This window comes from Corylus avellana, chromosome 1 (assembly GCF_965113065.1).
Source record: "Corylus avellana chromosome 1, dhCorAvel1.hap1.2, whole genome shotgun sequence".
Taxonomy (NCBI): domain Eukaryota; kingdom Viridiplantae; phylum Streptophyta; class Magnoliopsida; order Fagales; family Betulaceae; genus Corylus; species Corylus avellana.
Window position 1 is genome coordinate 18,461,306 of NC_142490.1, and position 23,877 is coordinate 18,485,182.

Sequence of the window (23,877 nt, forward strand, 5' to 3'; positions counted from 1 at the left end):
GAGCAATAAATAGAGACTGTTTCTCAAAAAATAAATAGAGACTGTTTTTCTTCTTCTATTCGTGCAATAAAGAAATTTAGATTCATTAAAGGAAAAAATATAAAAAAGCCCTTCAAACTACCAGTCGTTTTCGATTTAGTCCCATAATATTTCAAAAGTGATAAAGTAACCCCCCAAACTATCAAACTATTGCATTTTGGCCACTTCATTAGTCAAAACCGTCAGTTTGGACAAAAACTGCAAAATGACGTCGTTTTGTTATGGGTAAGTTACTACAATGCCCTTTTATGAAAAAAAAAATTTTTGAGAAAAAATATAAAAAAGCCCCCCAAACTACCAGCCGTTTTCATTTTAGCCCTTTAATGTTCAGAAAGTGATAAAGTAGCTTTCCAACAAAACGACGTCGTTTTGCAGTTTTCGTTCAAAATGACGGTTTTGACTAACGGAGTGGTCAAAATACAATAATTTAGTAGTTTGTGGGCTACTTTATCACTTTTAAAACATTAAAAGGCTAAATAAAAAATGACTGATAATTTAAAGGGTTTTTTTATATTTTTCCCTTCATAAAATGTAGTCTGAGCAATCAATTGAATGCAATAAAACTGATTCGGAGAAAGAGTTCGATCCAAGCCGTACGTCCTCTCGAATGCAACAAAACTGACTGGTGAGAAATTTTTTTTTTTTTTCTGAGCTGTGAGAAATTCATTTGGATGCACTGAATTTAGTCTGAGCAATGAATTGAATGCAATTTAGTATGAGCAATAAATTAAATGCAGTAAAACTGTATTAGTGGTTGAACTAATTTATTAGCTTCTCTTTTCCTCGAAGGGAGGGATCTTCTCCAATTTTTTATTTATTTTTATTTTTCTTTAAAGAAATTATCTCTTGATTAATATAACAATTAAGTGGAACAAAATGTTCTGAACAATACCAAAGATATAATTTGAAATCTTCACAACTTAAACATTATTTATGACACACATAATAGTTTCTCGAGCTATTATAAGACAATATCTATGAAAAGTCACTGTCTCAAACAATTTCAGGTCTACAGTAAATTCAGACGAATCACGTCTCTATTCGCTGCCATGTCCTTGATTCCCTGGCCTTTTTTGTCTCCACTACTAGTGCTTTATCAATCGCAATCACCTTTCCTGCCTTTACCATAGTGACAATTCTTCTTTATGCTTGATAACTTTTCCGTCATCGGTCTATAGTTTGCTCTTAGAAAATGAACCATAATAAAACAAAAGACCGACCGGAAACCAATTTCATTATTCTTAAAGAATTCGTGAAAACAAAACCTAAGAAAACGAATAAAACTTCACCCAATAGATCGCTACTAAAAGCATATCTAGTGCGAATATATTCTTATTTAAAAAAAACGAAAAGACAATATCGAAACCCAACACACCCTCACGCACCACCGCCGGCTAGCCACGTGCCGTTAGAAAGCCCCCAAAGGACCATTGACATATGCGCCCTGATCAATCTGTGGTGAAGGCGGAAAAAAGGAGGGACAAGGGGGGAGGAGAAAAGGGGCGGAGAGGAGGGAGTCGTAACTCCCTCCCCTATACTGCTATGCTCTCTCTGAGATGCTCTATTTCTAGGGTTTGACGGTTCTAAGAGGCAGAAAACTTGCAAACCCCTCTCCATTTTAATTGAAAGGGAAATGAGCCGGTCCATTAGCTTTTTAGAGGTAAAATTGTCATTTTACTTTTTGTCGACAATTTTATTTCACAAATATAAAGGACGGCTCCTCTTCATTTCAATTGGAGAGGATTTGTTTCCTCTCTTTGGAGAGTATTTTAGTTTTGGAAAAATGCAATTTATTAAAAAAGTAACATATTACAAATAAAAATTGAGTATATTTTTATTAAATTTTTGCGCTTTATGTTATAAAAATGTTGAGAAAAAAAATATCTTTTAATTTTTAAAAGAATAAACGTGTCTTCAAAAGTGAAAATTTGAGAGAAAATCTTTTTGTAGGCCTCAATAACATGCCACAACCTTTAATAAATAGCAATTTTCAAACTGATCAATAAAATTCACATAATTTAAAAATTTATCATTTTTATTTTGAGGTAATTGTACGGATATGATCCATCAAAAGTCAAAACTGAAATAATTGTGATTTGAATGCAATAAATAGTTTTTTTTTTTTTTTTTTTTTCAAAAAAACTGCCCTGTTGTGTTCACGAGTGATAAATAAAGATTTTCTTCTAGCCGTCTCTTTTCTCTCTAGCCGCTAGAGAGAAAAGCGAAACCCTGCAGCCACACAGGGGAGGAGGGTTGGCCATTTAGCTGCCTCCCTCCTCCCCTAGTCCTCTTCGCTCCGGTGTTAGTTATTCACCTGATGCCTAGCCCCGGTGCTTCCTCTCTTCCCCTTCCTTGCCACTCATTCCCCCCTCTATTTTTCTCCCTTTTTACCACTTCCTTGCCGCTTTTCTTCCCTCGCCTTCATTTTCTGCAGCGGGCTTCTTGGCCTTATTTTGGCTCTTTGTGGGTTCGGATTTTGTCTGTGGTCGCCGCCGACCTGTGTTGCCGCTTCGCTGCCCGCTATTAAGGTTTTCTTTCATGCGTCCCCACCGCGTTGAGCTCCTACGCCCCTTACGTGGCAGTTTCCGGCTTCCATGGGTCCTGCTTTGCCGGTCTTCTCCGCGCTTGTTCGCCGCCCACCGTCCACTGTTGGGCCTTTCAACGCGTCCCCGCCGCTATGAGCTTCCAACGCTCCTTCGGTTTTCGGTTCTTGGCGTGTGCGTGATCGGTGTGTGCTGTTTCTTTTCGTGTTTTATTTCCCTGTTATGTTGCCTCTTTAAAATGTATTTGTGTTTTGGCGTGTGTTCTTTCCCTGTATTGTTTAATTTCCATTGTTTGTTCGGTTTGTAATAAGGCTCTTTCCTCTCTCACTCGATCTATGTCGCCTTCGGGTTAATTAGTTTTGGTCCAGACCTTTGGGTGTTGGATGTAATCATTATCCTGGCCTTCGAGTCGAGGAGGAAGAGTTTCGGCATGAGAGTCTTTCCGCTCTTAGGGTCGAGGAATAATTGCTATCCATGCATTTGGTTGAGTCTGTCTGTCACAGATCTAGTATTAAATCCGATTTTAGTCATGGGTTAGCGAATTGGTCTCGAATTTTGTACTAAACCTAGTAATCTTGTAGCTTTATGCCATAGTTGCTTCAGAGCTTTGCTCTGTGATGTAAGAGCTTTATGCTCATAGTATTATTGAATGAAATGTTATATTTTTCTCAAAAATAAAGATTTTCTTTTTCTTCTTCTATTCGAGTAATAAAAAAGGGAAAAATACAATTTACTTCTCTGAACTATCTATCAATTTGTACTTTTAATCTCAATGTTTAAAAAATGATATTTTACCCCTTCAAAATATCTAACTTTGATACTTGACCTCATAAAATACATTTTACTGACACTTTACCCCAGAAGTAACTAAGCTTTGGAGGGTAAAGTCTCAATAAAGAAAGGGAAAAATATACTTTACTACCCTAAACAATCCACCCATTTGTACTTTTAACCCCAATGTTTAAAAAGTTACACTTTACCCCCTCAAAGTATTTGACATTGACACTTGACCCCATGAAGTAGTACACTTTACCACCTAAAGTATTTTGAATTGACATTTTACCCCTCCGAAATAACTAAGTTTTGGAGGGTAAAGTGTCAACTCAGAGGGGCAAAGTGTCAATTCAAAATACTTCAGGATAGTAAAATGTATTTCATGGAATCAAGTGTCAATATCAGATATTTTGAGGGGTAAAATGTCACTTGTTAAACATTAAAATTAAAAGTTCAAATTGATGAATAATTTAGGGGCTAAAGAATATTTTCCCCACAAAGACAAGTTGGATGCAAAGACAGATGGATATTAAATTTAATCTGAGCAATCAATTGATTGCAATAAAACTGATTCGGGGAAAGTGTTCCAAGTCGTACGTCCTCTCGAATGCAACAAAACTGACTGGTGAGAAATTCATTTGGATGAACTCAATTTAGTCTGAGCAATCACTTGAATGCAATTTAGTATGAGCAATAAAATGCGTAAATCTGCATTATTTGGGGGATTGAGATCCCCTCCAATTACTCAAAATTGGAGAATCTCATGTTACGAAATCATGGGCTTTCATTTTAAATTCAATGGTCTATAAAATTTCAGTTGCTTTTCTATAACCGGTGCATTAAATTTTGATTTTAAGCTGGCTTTTATTTTACAGAGGTTTAAATGATTTTATATACCATTAGATTTGAAATGAAGGGTTACGATTTCGTAACATGAGATTCTTTAATTTTGAGTAATTGGAGGGGATCTCAATCTATTATTGGGATAGGGGATTGGGAATTGAGATTCCCTACAATTCTTTTTAAATTTGAGATTCTTAAATTTATAAATCTCAGCCATCCATCTCATCTAAGCATCCAAAATAAGTCATATTTCAGAATTTAATGAGAAAGCTACTAAACTTACTTTTCCTTGAGGGTAGCTTTCTCATTAAATTCTGAAATATTAATTATTTTAGACGCTTAGATGAGATGAACGGCTAAAATTTATGAATTTGAGAATCTCAAATTTAAAAAGAATTATGAGGGATCTCAATCCGGGGGGAGGGATCATCTCCATTTTAATTGAAATGGAAAGGAGTCAGTCCATTAGTTTTTAAGAGGTAAAATTGTCATTTTCCATTTTGTGAATAATTTTATTTCTCAAATATAAAGGATGGCTCCTTTTCATTTCAATTGGAGACAATATGTTTCCTCTTTTTGGAGAGTATTTTAGTTTTAGAAAAACTTTACTTAACTCTTCAAAACTTTTGTTACTTTTGCAATTATCCTCTTAAAGTTTAAAAACTCTCAATTTAGTGTATTGAACTTTAAAACATTTCCAATGTCACCCTTGTATTATGATTTTCTGTTAAATCTTAACGAATGATGCCAAAATACCATTATTTAAAAATATAAAAATAAAAAATTTGCTATTTAGCTGACCCATAGCTGAGCCATAGCCACACTGTGGATTCCCTTTTTTTAGAATTTAGAATTATTTAATAATTAAATAATTTAAAAATACAAGGGTATAATTGACATTTCATTTCTTATGATTTAACCACAAACCCTAACGGGTGGAGTAACAATGTAAATTTTTTAAGGGAAATTATATCTAAAATCCTTAGGTAAACGCGCTTTTTTTAAAAACTCCCTCGGTATTTTTTTTTGAAAATTTAGTCACTGGGTCACTCGAAACTACTAAAAAACTCCCTACCGTCAATTTTTGTTAACTTCCGTTAGTCTACTCAAAATTCACCGTTTTATCTGATTAAAATATTATTTTTTTATTAATTTAATTTAAAAAATTCAATCTTAAAAAAAAATAAAAATAAAAATAAAAATTTGAAGGGTGGCCAGGGGTGGCGGTACCACCCCTGGCCACCCCCCCCCCCCCCCCCCCCAACCCCTATGGGGTGGCTTGCGGCCACCCCCAGGTGGTTTGGGGTGGCTTGGGGTGGCTCGCGAACGCTCGTAACGCTCTTCTCTCTTCTGCTCTCTCTCTCTCTCTCTCACTTCTTCTTCTTCTTCTTTCTTCTTCAAGCGCTTGTGAAATGACGAATATGCCCCCCACTCGCACCACTTGCGCCTCTCTTCTTCACGAATTGCAGATAATATGGGATGAAATTGGTGAGAGTGACAGCGAGAGGGATCGGATGCTTCTACAACTTGAGCAAGAGTGCCTTGATTTTTACCGAAAGAAGGTTGAGAAAACAAGAAAGTACAAGGCTGAATTGCATCAGTCATTGGCCGAGGCTGAGGCCGAAATTGCCAATGTCAACTCTGCTCTTGGGGAGCATACCTCCTTTTCACGGGGAAGGGGCACTCTTAAGGAGCAAATATCTGCCATAAAACCTATTTTGGAGGAGTTGAGGTCAAAGAAGCAAGAAAGAATTAAGCAATTTTCAGAAATACAGTCACAGGTTGTTCGGATATGTGCAGAAATTGCAGGCAATGGCCAATCTAACAGTTCTGATCCACAAGTTAATGAATGTGATCTGACAGTGAGAAAGTTGGGGGAGCTTAAGTCACACCTTCAGGAACTTCAGACTGAAAAGATTTTTCGATTACAAAAGGTCAATAGCCATATTAATACTGTCCATGAGCTGTCAGCTGTGATGTCGATTGATTTTTCTAAGACACTAAATGACGTGCATCCAAGCTTAAGTGATCCCTCGGGTAGTCAATTAAAGAGCATCAGTAATGACACTCTTGCTAGATTAACGGGTGTGGTCCACTCACTAAAGCAAGAGAAACAACAAAGGCTACAGAAGCTGCAAGGTCTTGGGAGGACACTCATAGAGCTATGGAATCTCATGGACACACCAGTTGATGAGCAAAAGGGATTTGAACATGTAACTAGCTTAATTTCTTCCTCGCTTAATGAGGTGTCAAGTCAAGGATGCCTTGCTTTAGATGTCATTGAACAGACTGAGGTTGAAGTTGAGCGATTGAATGCTCTGAAAGCTAGCAAAATGAAGGAGTTGGTGTTTAAGAGGCAAAATGAACTAGAAGAAATCTACCGAGGGGTTCATATGGATGTAGATAGTGATGTAGCGCGAGAGATTCTCGGGAGCCTCGTAGATTCTGGTAATGTGGATTTGTCTGATCTTCTTTCAAGCATGGATGATCAGATTGCAAAAGCCAAAGAGCAAGCTCTAAACAGGAAGGATATCTTGGACAAGGTGGAGAAATGGAGATATGCAATTGAGGAGGAGAAGTGGCTTGAAGAATATGAAAGGGATGAAAATCGCTATAGTGCTAGAAGAGGAGCACACAAAAATCTGAAACGTGCTGAAAAAGCACGGAACCTGGTCAGCAAAATATCATCTATTTGCGAGAATTTGACTGCAAAAGTAAAAGCTTGGGAGATGGAGAAAGGAATTCCTTTCTTATATGACAAGGTTCCTGTCTTACAAAGCTTGGAAGAATATAGTGTGCTACGACAGGAAAAGGAAGAGGAAAAGCGAAAATTTCGGGAGCAGAAACGGCTGCAAGAACAATTTGTTGCAGAACAAGAAACCCGCTTCCCCATGGGTGGTGCAGGCCACCCCATAGGGGGGGGGTGGGCGGCCAGGGGTGGTGGTGCCACCCCTGGCCACCCTTCAAATTTTTTTATTTTTTATATTTTAAAGATTGAATTTTTTAAATTAAATTAATAAAAAAATAGTATTTTAATCAGATAAAACGGTGAGTTTTGAGTAGACTAACGGAAGTTAACAAAAATTGACAGTAGGGAGTTTTCTAGTAGTTTCGAGTGACCCAGGGACTAAATTTTCAAAAAAAAATACCCAGGGAGTTTTTTAAAAAAGCGCGTTTATCTAAGGATTTTAAATATAATTTCCCATTTTTTAAATTTAGGATACACTAAATTGGGATTTTTTTTTTTTTTAAAAAAAAAAAAACACACTTTAAGGAGGTGATTGCAAAAGTGATGAAAGTTGAGGGGTGAAATGAAGTTTTATAACAAATTAACGAATACATATATACGGGACCACAGACTGGTTGAGGATTTTGCGATGCAAGGAAACATGAACATTCATGGTTTATGGGGTAGTTCGGGCACCCTAAGGGTTATAAGGTGGTTCAGACACCCTCATATGGGCCATATGGGAGTGACCGAATAGGGTAACTCTCCCAAAACTGGCATTGATCAGCCTTGTAGGGTTACTGGCAATTACCCTAGTTTAACCAACTGGTAGCTAAATATGGAATCGCCCCTTTAAGCATAATCAGAGTTAATCCATAGGAATGTGAAATAAATCTGAGAAATCTATTAATCATCACAGGTATAAGTATAACCCTAAAATTAAAGACATGGAGTAACTAACAATAATATAAGGCAAACCTGACAACAGCATGAAAATCTTAAAGCAAAGTCTGTAATGACAACCATAGCACCTTTGGATTCTAGAAACAAGCTCCCTATAAGAGTAATAGCCGCATAAGTCTAACGACTTAGTAAGTAAACCTCACAATTAGGTATGACATGAGTCCATTATTATTAAGTAGAAATAAACGTGTAGTTTTGGTAAACTTTGAAAGGAGGTATTGTCTCCGTTAATACACCTTGACAATATTATTTGGTTGGTAAAAATGTGGTGTACTCTCGGCGGCAACCGCCTAAACATTTTAATGTAGAATACTAATGCATTATAGGTCATAACTATCATATATGGTCTATCCAAGATGTTGGGTTATATTTTGGCTCATTCGGTTTGCATGTAAAGTTGGTGAAAATGAAGCATCTCAACCTGTCCAAAAATTTGATTCTAGAAGGGCCGGTCCGGACAGCCAGAAGCCAGGTTCAGACCGCACATCCAGCAACAGTTTTTGAAGGAGAGGTCTGGAGCGCCAGAAGCTGGGTCCGGACCCCATATCCAGCAAGTAGTATTTTGAAGGGGAGGTCCGGACCGCCAGAAGCAGGGTCCGGACACCATTTCCAGAAAGCCCATTTTATGAGGCCTGTCCGGACACACGACTTGGATGTCTAGACATCACTAGGTTACCCATATGTAACCCTAGCCATGTCCGGACACCCACTTATCCCTGTCCGGACATGGCTGCGAATTTGTTATTTTATTTTCTATTTAAACAAACTATCTTGCTTATTGAATGTACATATTTTTGGAGAGCAAAATCAGAGAGCTTAGAGAGAGATATTGTTCTAGCTGATTTGAGAAGGGATTCAATACGTGAAGCCAATCGGAGTTCCGGTGAAAGGAAATCTTATAGAAGAATTGTGCTAGATGTTCTGGAAAGGGCTACTGCGGTAGAAGTCGAGTGGGTCGCTTGTCGTGTACAAGGAAGAGTAAATTGCAAAGGTTTTGTAATTCTTCATGTATTCCTTATTCTTCTTATAGTGGATTGATTTCTGGGGTTTGGCTGCCCCGGAGAGGTTTTACATTCAGAGAGTTATCTAAATGGTTTCCTCTTCGTAACCAAATATCCGTGTTCTTGTTTTTCATTACATATCTGAATTTGATTGATTATTAATTGTTAGGTCAGATCTTATTCCGCTCAATATTTGTGAATCACCTAGACATTTGAATAAGTGTCATTTGGAGTCGTTTTAGAATTTTCAATTGGTATCAGAGCAGGTTCACTCTGTGAAGGATTTATTTCCTGAGTGTGATCCGAGACTCCATATCAAATGTCTCATACTGTTGCTCCTAATTCTCTTCCCATCTTTGACGGAACAAATTATACGCTTTGGAAAATTCGTATGAGAGCATATTTTAAATCCATTAATGTTTGGCATATTGTCGAATCTGGATGGACATGTCTAGAAAAAGCAATAGCTAAATGGACAACAGAGGAAAAGAATAATGCTACTGCGAATGATAAAGCTATAAATGCTATTTACATCTCTGTTTCAAATGAGGAATTTTCTAGAATTTCTAGATGTGAAATAGCTAAGGAAGCCTGGGAAACTTTAGAAAAATCGCACATGAAGGAACTAAGGTTGTTAGAACTTCAAAAATTCAAATGTTGATTTCTCAGTTTGAGGAGATTAGAATGCAGGAAGATAAAACTTTTGATGAATTCTATTCAAAGCTTAGTGCCATTAGAAACTCTATCATTAATTTGGGAAAGAAAATGGATGATGCTAAAGTTGTGAAGAAAATCTTAAGGTCTTTACCTGAGAGGTTTATACCTCAAATTGCTGCCATACAACAGAGCAAAGACCTAGTCACAATGAGAGTAGAAGAACTTGTAGGTTCACTTCAGACTTTTGAGCTAATTCTTCCTAAACACAAGAACACCAAGAATATTGCTCTTAAGGCAAAAAATGTTAAGGTTGACTCTTGTGGTTCATCTGATGAGGATTCTGGAAATGAGGAAGAAATTGCTATGTTTGTTAAGAAGTTTAGGAATTCCTTTAGAGCCAAGAAAGGAAATTTTAGAAATAGCAATTCACAATCTTCTAAGAAATCTAGAATTGAGAATGTTGGAAAAGGAAAGTCACCTAGAGGTATCAAGTGTCACGAATGTGGAGGACATGAGCACATTCATGTTGACTGTGCTAACTTGAGAAAGTAAAATGGCAAGGCATTTAATGTGACTCAAAGTGATGAGTCAGACAAGGACGATGCTGAACAGGGAGTTAATTACTTAGCATTTGGAGTTAGTTATGAGAGTGAGCATGAGAATAGTGATTGCAATTCTCAAGACAAACAAGGTGTGACCGATAATGATTCGGAAGAAGAAGATGATCTGCAAAATGCTTATAATAATCTCTTTGTGGAATGCACTAAACTGAAAAAGCTGAATAAGCAGCAATTGAAGAAACTCAAAGAGGTTAATCTTGAAAATGATCAACTTTCTGTCACCTTAACTGATTCTCTTGCTACTCATAATACTTTGATGTCTGATAATCAAATGTTGATTGCCAAAGTGAAATCCTTAGAGAATGAACTGAATGAATCAAAGAATCATTTAACAAAATTCTCTAGTGAAAAGCTAAATCAAATGCTACATAATCAGAAACATTCGTCTGATAGAACTGGATTGGGCTTTGATAAATCTGCTATTTTATCTACTAATGTTGCTTCTTCTTCAAAGATGATTTTTGTGAAACCAGTGAACAAAGAAGATAGCTTGGCTGAAAAGAAGGTAATTTCTCCTCAAATTTCCAAAGGTGGAAAAGGTAAGAGAACTCTAACTGATTCCTATATGTCTAGTCCTAAGTCGAGAAGTGTGAATATGTTAAGGAACCAACCTTCTCAAAGGTTTATTCCTACGTGTCATAACTGTGGTAAGATTGGACATATTCGTCCTAAGTGTTTTCAGCTTAACAGTCATGAGCCTAAAAGAGAATATCTCCATTCTAGAAATAGTTATGAGAAATTATTCAACGTGATGAGAGACGTAGTAACACGGTTAGATGTCTTGGATAAGAGTCACACAGTTGTCCCTGATGTGAAGAAAGTTTGGGTCAAGAAAATTAATACCATTCACCCATTGAGGGGGAGTGGTAATGGACTCACCTAGATTAGGTGGGCACATGACATGCCTGGAATTTTTGCATATTTCATTTCTCTTTGGTATTCTGAGGCATTTTTTTTTTGGTATTTTTGTGATATTTTTTTTTTCTTTTCTTTCTTTCTTGTTTGATGGTCAGTTTCTCATGTATTGTTCCGAAATGCATATCGTACATATGAATGGGGTCAATAATTCTACAATTTACATCTAATGATTCATATGTTTTATGATCTGCCTTATTCTTCTGAGTACTGTTGAGGGAGTAAGAGTCAGTTTTTCTCATGTTTGAAGTTGTGCACTCTTTGCCCCCATTAAGTTTGTATTGTTGATATGTGTTTGGGAATTTGGATGAAACTTTTTTTTTTGGAAAATAGGTAATGTCCTTTCTATTCACTTGACCAACTCGTTAGTTGAACCTAGCTTCTAAAAATTCCGACATTTTCTTCAATAAAAAAAGAAAAAAGAAAAAAGAAAAAAGAGGGAGGCATAAAATTTGCTCAAATGACTTAATGCTTGCTTCTATATGTCCCTATAGAAAGAATCAGTGATCAAATCATTGCAGAAAGAGATGGTTACTAAAGGACATGATGAAAAGCGAATGATTAGTCTCAGGGGGAGTGTATCGGATGAGGGACTATAGGTCCTAACATTATAAGGTTTGACTGTGGCTTGAATCAGACTGGTTGTCTTTCATTTACTAAATGTTTGTCTAGATTTACCTTCCACTGATGAAATCTTATTTAATGGGAGTTTTCACACACTACACCTTTGCATGAGTTTTCTGAGTTATTGCTTCCTTGGCTGAATTCACAGAAAAATAATGCTTCATGCATATGGTACATTTATGGTGTGTGTGTAGTATGTTGATCACTCCGGAATGTTAAGATATTCATAAGGACGAGCATGAGGTGTTGAACATCAATACAAGTTTTTATTTATGGTCAATTTTTTTTTTTTTTCAATTTTTTTTTTGTTTGTGGTTTCTGTTTGAGGGGGAGAAATTTTTTTTTTCATGATCTTGCATTTCACTCATTATGCATTCATAGCACCATAGATAGAACACCATCGATTATTTTGAATTTGATATACTTATTACATCTATAAATGATATTTGTTTGGTATTCTAACAGATTTCGTGAGCTATTCATGATTATATTCTATTCAAATTTGTTCTATTATTAGTCATTGTTTATTCCTGTTCCACATATACTTTGATGAATTTTGTTAGTGTTTCAGGAACCATGGAGACCTTTTGTCATTCTGTGACAAAAAGGGGGAGTTGATTTTGATGTGTCATTTTCATGTACAAATTATTTTTGTCCCTGAATGGCCAAAAGGGGGAGTTTGTTGGGTTATATTTTGGCTCATTCGGTTTGCATGTAAAGTTGGTGAAAATGAAGCATCTCAACTTGTCCAGAAATTTGATTCTAGAAGGGCCGGTCCGGACAACCAGAAGCCAGGTTTGAACCGCACATCCAGCAACAGTTTTTGAAGGAGAGGTTCGGACCGCCAGAAGCTGGGTCTGGACCCCATATCCAGCAAGTAGTATTTTGAAGGGGAGGTCCGAACCGCCAGAAGCTGGGTCCGGAACCCATTTCCAGAGACCTCATATTGAAGGGGAGGTCCGGACCGCCAGAAGCTGGGTCTGGACCCCATTTCCAGAAACAACATTTTGAGGGGGAGGTCCAGACCGCCAGAAGCTGGGTCCGGACACCATTTCCTGAAAGCCCATTTTATGAGGCCTGTCCGGACACACGACTTGGATGCCCGGACATCACTAGGTTACGCATATGTAACCCTAGCCATGTCCGGACACCCACTTATCCCTGTCCGGACATGGCTGCGAATTTGTTATTTTATTTTCTATTTAAACAAACTATCTTGCTTATTGAATGTACGTATTTTTGGAGAGCAAAATCAGAGAGCTTGGAGAGAGATATTGTTCTAGCTTATTTGAGAAGGGATTAAATACGTGAAGCCAATCGGAGTTCCGGTGAAAGGAAATCTTATAGAAGAATTGTGCCAGATGTTCTGGAAAGGGCTACTGCGGTAGAAGTCAAGTGGGTCGCTTGTCGTGTACAAGGAAGAGTAAATTGCAAAGGTTTTGTAATTCTTTTTGTATTCTTTATTCTTCTTATAGTTGATTGATTTCCTGGGTTTGGCTGCCCCGGAGAGGTTTTACATTTAGAGAGTTCTCTAAATGGTTTCATCTTCATAACCAAATATCTGTGTTTTTGTTTTTCATTACATATCTGAATTTGGTTGATTATTAATTGTTAGGTCAGATCTTATTCCGCTCAATATTTGTGAATCACCTAGACATTTGAATAGGTGTCGTTTGGAGTCGTTTTAGAATTTTCACAAGATATTACCCATTTTTAGCAGGGTTGACGCTGTCTCGAGTGGCTTATAATACAATGCCAGTGCCTCGACCATTGTACGCTACCGTCCATAACACTAGCAGCCCGACCGAGTCCGACCACAGGTGGCCCACGCTACTAATGATGTACATCTTGTAGTGACCAACCATTAGGCAATGGTTGTGGATCCAAGACCCATATAACACACACATATTTGACCATAGAATCAAGTCTATATAGTAAGTCGATGACCATTATTCTGCACGTACAGGTGTACAATGTCATACAATACATCTTATCACCAAGTTATTAAAGCATTTACCAAGTTATTACACAAATGTAGACATACTCATATCATAAGCATGGTCAGTGAGCTGACATATCCCACATTTTTAAGGAAAGTATTCGTATGTGTTTACTCACCTTGTGTGCTTGCTCGAGTCTGCCAACATCATAAATCCCTACTATAACGAAATACGACTCATCGTTATAAGTAGTACTAAAGAACTCTACAATGTCCCATCTAATGAAAATGGGTTGCTAAAACCTTGCGCCACATAATAGGGACTAAGGGGGCGTGTGACCCACTCTCTAGGTGAGCGCTCGCTCCCTAGGGCGAGCGTTCAGCCAGGGGCTAAGGTTTGGCCAGAAGCCCCTAAAATGGGTCCTAGGCTTCTATACAAGGCTATAGCCTATAGGTTGGTATTTTCCTTCCTAGGTTCAAAATAAGCACTAGTATCTCAAGAAAACACAAGACAAAGAATCAAAGAGGTGTTTAAAAGCCTTTTGAAAACATTTCTTAGTTTGATAAGAAAATGGGTACAAGAGCTTGTGATAGCATCTTTAAAACTTGTATCACTAAGAAAGTAGTAACAACAATTAAAAAGGCATAAAGGAAGTGTCAAAAAATCACCTTAAAAGATAGCAAGGCTTCAAACTTTCTCCTTCCTTTCTCCAAAACACCAAGGAACCACTCAATGCTCACAAGAACACTCACAAAATAGTTTTATGGAGTAACAGGGGCTAAAATGAGGCCGAAGGGTTGAGTGGGGGTGAGTTTATATAGGGGAAAACGCTGAGGGTGCTGTAGGAGAAGTTCTGAAAAGGTGCGAGTGCTCGTGTACTGTAGCAGCGAGCACTCGTGTACTGTTCACAACAGGTTAAAAATGCTTTTTAGGCATACGATTGGGTATTGCCCAATAGTCTGAAGATTGGTCAACGAGTGCAAGCGTACTGTAGCAACGGGTGCTTGTGTACTGTTCACAAAGGGTTAAAAATGCTCAGGTGTACGATTGGGTATTGTCCAAGGGGTAAGGGGTGGTTGGGCGAGCGCTTGTATGGTCCCTGGGCGAGCGCTCGCACCTGGGACAAGAGCGAGTGCTCGTGAGTTTTTTCTTTTAAAGGCTCAAAGGGCTTGGGCTATTTGAAGAAGGTTTGGGTCACTTGAGTTAAGGTTTTGTTTTAAGGAATTATTAACCAGTTAAGCAAGAAATTTATAACCTTTTAAAACGATTAATGGTCGCAGTGGCGGAGCCACCATTTTGTATCAGGGGGTCAAGATTAAAAAATAAAATAAAACAAACATTATAAAAAATATAATTAAGAAAATAAATAAATAATTCAAAAAAAATTAATTATTATTTAAAACATATAAATGTATCTTGCAATTTATTTTGTCATGCTTAATATTAATTTATTCAATTGGCCTCGAGTCTCTCGACGAATTTTTATATTTTAAAATCACTGTATGATTTTTATATATATATTTATAAACAAATAATTTAAAATAGTAATCTAAATATAGAAGTTTACCCAAATATTTTTATTATTTAAAAATTAAATGATAGTAAAAATTTAATTATATACCTGAAAGTTTTTAAGAATGAAAAATTGTCAAAAAAAAAAATAAATTAAAAGCTAGTTGGACAATAGAATTAAAAGCTAATTTTCAATCTGTTATAAGGATCAAGGTACCGTTTTTTCACACCTGTTTATAAAAAATTTAAAAATAAATAAATAGATTTGAGTTCTTGATCGGCTTCTTTGAGAAATTTGGCTGCATTTGACAAATTGAGGAGATTTTTGACAAATAGAAAAAAATAAGATGACTCTTAAGGTATGTAGTAAATTTTTGAATGGATTGGACGGCACTATAAAGAGTACACCTTACATACAATGGGAAAGAAATTGCCCACAAATTTTTTTTCAAATCCTAACCATTCAATGTCATCCAAGGGTCCATATTGAGCCACATGTCCCACTATTAACAAAATAATAAATTATTATTATTTAAATTTTAGGATAAAGTCCACATACCCTCCTCAAATTATCACCAAATTGACAATGTCCCATCTAAACTTTCAATTGAGACAATGTACCCCCCAAACTACCAAAACATTGTCAATATTCACCCCAAAGCTAGCAAAAGGATCAAAATGCCCATATATATTTATCAATATGACAAAAATATCCCTAAAATTCAAAAAAAAAAAAAAATTAATAGGAAAATTTTAAATTTTTAAAATTTTTTTTTTTAATTTTTAAAAGATTTTTTTTAAACCGAAATTTTTATTTAAAAGAAATCAATTTTTATATTTTTTTAAAATATGTTTTAAAAAACGATTTTTTTTTTTTAAACGAAAATATTTTAATTTTTTTTTTTTAAAGCGGAAATTTTTATTTAAAAATTATAAAAGAAAACATTTTTTAAAAAAACAAAAAAGAAAAAAAACAAACGAAAAATTTTCAATTTTTATATAAAAAAATTGAAAATTTTTAATTTTTTTAATTTTATTTTAGGTTTTTCCAGAAATTTTAGTATTTCTTTTAAAATTTTTTTACTAAGGGTAGTTTCATCAATGAGGGGAACATTGACAATGTTTTGGTAGTTTGGGGGAGGCAATTGGATGGTAGTTTGAGGAGGGTATGTGGATTTTCCCCTAAATTTTAAAAAGAAATTATAAAACAAAATAATAAATAATAAAATAAAATAATAAAAATTTTGGGGTGGCCGACCACCCCATTTTTACCATAAGGGGTGGTCGGCCCACCCCAACTGAGAGCCGATCTGCTGCCACGTCGCCGGAAACACAACCACCACCCATCGCCAGTGACCCGGCCTCTACGGTACGCCCCTCTCTTTCTTTCTTTTCTTCTCTTTCTTGTTCTGGTTGGGCAGGAGAACACTCTCCCTCTTCCTTTGGTTTCCTTCTTGCTCAAACCAAACCTGAGAGAGATATTCAGAGGAGAGAGAGAGAGCTGGAGTTAGAGAGAGAGAGAGAGAGAGTTGGAAAAAGGGAGATCGAGAGAGAGACAGTGAGGAGGAGGGGTGGTTTCCCTCTTGCCCAGACCAGACTCGAGAGAGATATTCAGAGGAGAGAGAGAGCTGGAGTTAGAGAGAGAGAGAGAGCTGGAGCTAGAAGAGAAAAACCAAAGGAAAAGGGAGAGTGTTCTCCTGCCCAACTAGAACAAGAAAGATGAGGAAAGAAAGAAAGAGAGGGGCGTACCGTGGTGGCAGGGTCACCGGCGATGGGCGGTGGTTGTTTCCGGCGACGTGGCAGCAGATCGGCCCTCAATTGGGGGTGGGCTGGCCACCCAAATTTTTTATTATTTTGTTTAATAATTTCTTTTTAAAATTTAAATAATAATTTATTATTTTGTTAATAGTGGGACACGTGGCTCAATATGGACCCTTGGATAACATTAAACGGTTAGGATTTGAAAAAAAATTTGTGGGCAATTTCTTCCCCATTGCCGGGGAATAGGATCGTCTCCTACCCAAAATGGACTGAAGAATATCCAGTTTATGGCTAGGATTTCTTCTTAGAAATCCTAAGCCATAAATAGGACACTTGTCCTTTAACCAAAAATAATAACAAAATATTATTTTAGATTAAAAAAATAAATGAATAAAAATAATAAAAAATTAGAAAATATTTTTAAAAAACTAAGGGTGGCCGGCCAGCCCATAGGGGTTGGCCGGACCACCCCTGTTGGCCGGGGGTGGCTTTGGCTACCCCAAACTGGCCGATCTGGGTGGCCGAAGCCACCCCATGGCCCAACGGGGGTGATCCAGCCACCCCCTAGGGCCAAAAGTTTTTTTTTTTTTTTTTTAGTTTGGCCGTTGGGGGTGGTTGGACTACCCTTAGTTTTTTTAAAAAAATATTTTCTAATTTTTTATTTTATTTTTTATTTTTTTTAATCTAAAATAATATTTTATTATTATTTTTGGTTAGTGGACATGTGTCCTATTTATAGCTTTATGATTTCTGAGAAAAAATTTTAACCATAAACTAGATATTCTCCGGCTCGAACTGAAAATGATCCTATTTCCATTGTCGGGATTCCGATCCTACATAAACTTATATAAGTACATAATAAATGGATTTGACGGCAAGACTCAATTTTCTATGTTTTTTATCTAACAATTCAGTTTCATCAATAAAAAAGTAGAATGTGTCGTTTAAAGTAATTTTTAAAAAAGTCTTCAATCAATAGCATATTAAAAAAACGGTGATGTGTCCCCAAGAGGTAGTTCAATCGGCTGGGACCACGCTTAATGAAGCGAAGGTCACTAGTTCGAATCCCCCTCCCTCTCTTATGCGGACATGTCAAAAAAAAAAAAAAAAAAAAAAAAAACGGTGATGTGTCCTTTGCGACTATTTATCTTCTTCGTGAAGCTTTGAAACAAAAATAAAAGCATGGTCTGTAACTCGGCGACGATGGTGACCAGAGTGGGCAACGAGGGGCATCTGCGGCAGATATATGTAGGTGAAGGAAATTTTTATGGCCGAGCCCCTCTCAATTAGAGTTGGCAAAATAGGTACCTGATACGACCCGCGGTTACCCGTTACACGATTAACTTATACACGAACATGACCTGTTTTGTTAAATGGATTAGCGGATCTGACACGATTATAACACGGAAAATAGCCAAATAATCCGACACGACCTGTTTAACCCGTTTAACATAACCGGGTCATATCGGCTAAACACGACCCGACACGTGCTCTTAAAAAATAACCTGACCCGACCCATTAAAAACCCTGAACCCTAAAATGTGAGCTTGGACTGCTCATTAACATGGTAGTATGCAACAAATGACAAACATTATACAGAAGAATACATTTGTAAGAAGTTGAGCAATAAAATGCAAAACCAAAACCAGAATCAAAATGTTCATTGTCACCTCAATAAATCTAGTTTACATTTTATATAGGTTTTTTTTGTATGTGTAGTGGAGCGCTTCAGGAGAATATACTTGATCTTTGCCACCACTGGATTTCATTTGGGAAATCGGGGCAATACACAAACAAAATATGATAGCCACCCAAAAAATAAAAATAACAGTATAACACATTCGCAATTCGTTCAAAAAATGAGAAATAACAAAGCTTCTTCAATCTCTAATATGTCCAGGCAAGAGAGAATGAAAAATACTTCAGAGCAAGAGAGAGAGTAAGAGACATACCACCGTGACGGTGAGGAGGCGTGGCTGACGGCGACAGCGACGGCGAGGAGACAAAGTGTAGAGAGACTGAGAGAGAGAGAGAGCCGAGAGGGAGAGAGACCGAGAGTCTCAGAGCAAGAGAGAGAGGCGCGGGCAGCGTAGGCGAGGCGTAAGGAGTTCAGGGTTACTCATTACTGGGTTAGTCTTTAGGGTTTTTTTGACCATTTTTTTTTTCTCTCTGAACTCGATAAGGCCAAACCCAATATTTGTTTTTTCGTGTTGTGTTCATGTCGGGTTCGCGGGTCGTGTCAAAATTGCCAGCCCTACTCTCAACCCTTGGCTCCGCCTCTGAATGGTCGGGGTATTACACTCATGGCCCTTGGAGTTAAGGATTTGAATAGATCATATGGAATACACTATGGCATATTTCCTCAATTATCATGTATGTTATATCTATATTGCATCCATATGTTTATGACTAATGACGATATTGCATATTAATGTCTGAGAAGCTAATAACCTTTTTACTCAAACTGAGTTCACAAATTATAACTTGTAATCCTAAGTGTTTATACTCACTAAATCGTGAATTTACACTTTATCTTTTTAATTCTCGTAAAATATTTGTGTTCTATAGTTGATGGATCCTTTGGGGACGGATGCTGGGGGACCTAGATAGGAGACCAGCTTTAGGTCACCTTACCAAACTGATCTTTGAGGAGTTGGACCCACTCCTAAGCGAGAAAATGTGGCGTAATTTTGATAGTCCACTTCACGATACTTTCTTAGGTTTTCTTTGGGAGTATTAACAATTTTATGGCAACCCTTTAATGAATCGTTAGAATTGCTTATTTTATACTTTGAGTATCTTTTAGGACTTGGACTTTAATAATTCATTTTGGAGATTTGTTTGGCTAAGACCGTAATTTGGATGTTTACTATTACCATTTGATTTTTTTAGTTGCTATAGTATAATTGATATGATGATTGTGTTTTTCTTGAAGTATTAGGGCTCTTTGCTCTAATGAGGATTAATGGTCCCTATGGTGTATTCTTTTGTGGAATTTGCTAAAAGAAATATAGGTGTTTTGTCTTATTAAAAAATTTATGGTTATTTTTGTCTTCTCACTAAGAGCATTCCTATTGAGCTCTTTAAATATGACTTTCCTTAAAAAATTTGAAAAAACTCATAAAAAGAGTCATTTAACAAGCTCTCTACTTTATTTCAAATTTAACTTTGATCAACAAGGCTCTCCAAATACCAAGTGCCAAAAAGTGAAAGTTATTTAGTATTTTAATCTTATATATTCATTTTCCTTCTCTCTCTCATCTACCAAGAACAAAAAAAAGAATTAAAAATAAGAAAATAATAATATTTAACTACAGTAGAGGAATATATAATGAGTTTGACACTTGGTTCATTTTAAAAGAGGCTCTTCAAAAAAGTGAGTTTTTCTCTTCAAATTTAACTTTTATTGAAAGAGCTCAATAATGATGCTCTAACCTTGGAGATTTTGACAAAAAAAAATTTTTGTTGCTAATTTTATCCGTAACATTGTCACAATTGATAATATGAGGGACATTGACAATAAAATAATAGTTCGAATGCGTACCAATGTTAGGTCCACTTTAATTAGTCCAGATTCAGCATCTCTGTAAGATAAGCACTTTTTTTTTTTTTTTTTTTTTTGTAACAAAGCACATTTCAATATATAGCATTAAATACAATTCAATATATTCAACAACATTCATTAATCATCTCAACTACCTTCTTATATCCTTTCTTATTTATACAATACAGAAATCATATAGACAAGCTAGAAAATACGTAACACAAGCTTCCTTGGTGTGCAGTGAGTGAAGATCTGAATTAAGCCCCCATCAAGAAATGTCAAAGGCACAATTTTTGCATGTAAATTCTATGTTTAATTTTTTATCAGCTGTTAGATGTTGTTAATGTTGTTAGAGTGAATTTATAATGAAAGATTTTCGTTTCAAGCTCGGACATGTAAATCTTAATAAATTAATTTCTATCATGTTTTACGACAGAAAGTGAAATTGGAGGTGCAGTTTCGTGATGAAAAAGCGGAGAAAAATGCTGTGAAGGAAGTCCGTGGTTTTCAAGGTATAACATATTTAGCTGATTGTGATTTGCTATAACCCCTTGGTAGTCCCTGATATTATTGTATATGATTAGGGGAATTAGTTTATTAGATTTATTTCTTGGATTTTCTTTGATTTACAGAAAGAAATGACAGATCTTTAAGGCATGAAAGGCTGACAAAATTTGGCTGGTTCTACAACTTAATTTTTTTTTTTTTAGGTCTCGATAAATTCTACAAGGACATGAAGTACAAGAACGACGAGAAGGACCAGAAATGGATCGTGATCGCGAACATCGATCCCGATAATGTAGTCAAAAACTTGGGGAAGCTCTGTACCGTGAAATTATTGACATCCAAAAAAAGGACGGCAGTGCCTGAGAAAGGTCAAGAGCCAAAGAAGGATAAGAAGAAGAAGAAAGAAACTAAGGAAGAAGAGCGGGCAAAGGATGATGATGTGTCCAAGCTTGTGAGTGCATCCGAGGCCTACAATCCTTACAAGAAAACATAGATTAGTTTGTTGGAAGCGCAGAGAAGGATCCGAACGCTTGTGGAATTTGTTGATTCTTGAATCTTTGAAGAATTATTTGTGGGTGATCGATCATGTATTTAAATCTTTTCTGTTACTGATCCTCAAGAAGACATGTACGTTAAGTGATGATGGGTTATTTAATCTTATTAATGTTTTATACTTTGTTTGGAATCAGATCCAGGAATTTATCTTAATAGGGGCAGAAATAAAATAATAAAATATAATGAAGCTGCTGTCTGCGGAAGATGGTTCATTGCACAGACAAGAGAACTTTTGTCACAAGCTTTACATAACAGAATCGCAGCGTCATAGCAGCCAACAGTGATGAACAAGCACAAAGGAAAAATTTTGTGGTAACCTCGTATGTAAAAAGTTGTGTAAAACATCCTCTCCTATAGTTTACTATGGTTTTTGGGCTTAAATTTGGCTGGGCTGAGTTTTATAGGAGCTAAAGTGTCAAGGATATGAAATTTTGGTTTATTTTATAGGGGATAGTAGAAAATTTGGACATAAAAATATTTTTAAAAAAATTTACCAGGGGTTTGAAATGTTATATTTTTGGTTTGTGGTTTATATATATATATATATTTGACTGTAATGGGAGAAAAGAGGAAGAGGGAACGGAGATTCGAACTAACTCTTATTTGGTCCAAATTATGAACAGAATTAATGTTCCCACCAAATATGAACAAGACTTAAGAAACAGCTAGGTAACTATGTTAGATGAGGATTTTAATTAGTAAGGATTAGGTTAGTAGAATTAGGATTAGTTTATCATTATTGGAGTCAATAAAGAGTATTACTCCATTTGTTAGTGTTAGAAACTTTAGACTCTAGTTATCATTCTAGTTTTTCAGTTTAATTGTTATTCTCCTCCTTGTACCTCACTATCTCTATTTAAACTATGATCGATTAATAAAGAGTATGCAGAAAATTATCTCAAAATTTTGTGTTTATCAAAAGATTTAAGTTCCTTTTATGAATCTAAAGGTCTAGATTTCCTTTACGAATTTAGACATCTAGGTTTCCTCTACGAACTTACTCGTTTTATCCTATTAGGTGAGTAAGAAATTATTTTGGTGACAAATTTTTTCTAATTCAATCTATTAAATTGACATCTATTTTTGAGACATTCTCTTCTTTCAAATTGGGTTGGAAGAATTTGCTTCAACCCAATATATTAAATTAACACATGTTCAACACGAATTTTTAATAAAGTATGTAAGAATCATATATATTTTGTTGGGAATAAAATTACATTACAAATCCATCAGATTGGCAAATGACAGGCCCACAGAGCTATTAATTCAATAGGAAGAGATACAATCCAATTGGAGCTCTATTGGAGTAATCTGGTCAAGAAGTCTTACTCAAAGTCTAAATGGAAGTAGAAGTCCAAGTCCAATTCCAGCACTCAGGACTCCCAAATCAATTCAAATAAGAAAAACTGGTCCAAGTCTACCTCAAATATTGAGCTTATAAATAGGCCTCTACACGAGGTATAAAACAATTTCTCTCATTTATTGAATTAGGCTGAATTATAGAGCTTTGTTCATCAAATTGCTCTTCTCCAAGGAAGAGACTTAGGTGAAAAACGCTATGCCGACTCCAAAAACTTGTTTATCACAATTTATGCGGAATTAATATTATGTAGCAATAAACAATTCAATCACCCAAAATATATAAAGCAATAAAGAGGCAGACACATATATTTTGGTTACGAAGAGGAAACCTTTTAGAAACCGATCTAAAAGTAAAACTTCTCCGGGGCAGCCAAACCCAGGAAATCACTATCAAAAGATTATTCAGAGATTACAGACACTAGGAACACTTACAACCCTTTGCAAGACCTTGGCTCTGTAAGATCGACAAGCCTACAACTCGTCTCCTTGCTCACAATCTTCTTCAACATGATTCTCCTTTACCGGACCCTTCCGATAGACTTCTCAATCGTAGATTTATCAAAGGAATAACTAAAATTCTAAGAGATTCAATTTAACGCTCACCACATATGATCTCTCTTAGCACAGCCTCCGACGAACTCTCTGGGGGTGAAAATTCGTACTTCTCTCTTCTATAATGATGTATATATACTATCGACAAAACCCCAGACCTAACCCACTTAAAACCACGTTTTTGGGCCTAAAACTTACGGGGTGTCCGGACATGTTAATGGGCGGTCCGGACAGGGCTTTACGGAGCAGAAAATTGAGTTTTCTGGAATTGCGGTCCGGACCCGGGGAATTGCGGTCCGGACCCGGCCTGTCCAGTCTTGATCAACAGCTCCGATCGATGGGCGTTTGTGGTCCGATTGAGCTGAAATTTTGCAGGGACATTTACAACATATGAATCTATATTATGAACGGTGGAGATTGGATTCTGAGCATTCTAT

General features: G+C 36.4%; 1 protein-coding gene and 1 pseudogene across 1 annotated transcript; both read left to right on the forward strand.

Annotated features, from left to right (window-relative positions):
* Positions 1–5,580: 5,580 nt before the first annotated feature.
* LOC132180585 (65-kDa microtubule-associated protein 5 pseudogene) lies at positions 5,581–8,394 on the forward strand (annotated as a pseudogene).
* A 12,264-nt stretch (positions 8,395–20,658) lies between these two features.
* On the forward strand, positions 20,659–21,647 carry LOC148588039 (uncharacterized). The gene is made up of 3 exons (XM_088512427.1): positions 20,659–20,763; positions 20,901–20,976; positions 21,175–21,647. Exons 1-3 carry the CDS (start codon positions 20,740–20,742, stop codon positions 21,462–21,464), a joined length of 390 nt encoding a protein of 129 aa, XP_088368553.1. The 5' UTR covers positions 20,659–20,739; the 3' UTR covers positions 21,465–21,647.
* Positions 21,648–23,877: the final 2,230 nt, after the last annotated feature.

What these genes read in the sequence shown, in the direction of transcription:
- LOC148588039 (XM_088512427.1), top strand. Translation starts at nt 20,740, where the DNA reads ATGTCAAAGGCACAATTTTTGCAT. An exon ending in CAAAGGCACAATTTTTGCAT is followed by an intron (nt 20,764 to 20,900) that starts GTAAATTCTATG and finishes GTTTTACGACAG; the next exon opens with AAAGTGAAATTGGAGGTGCA. An exon ending in GGAAGTCCGTGGTTTTCAAG is followed by an intron (nt 20,977 to 21,174) that starts GTATAACATATT and finishes TTTTTTTTTTAG; the next exon opens with GTCTCGATAAATTCTACAAG.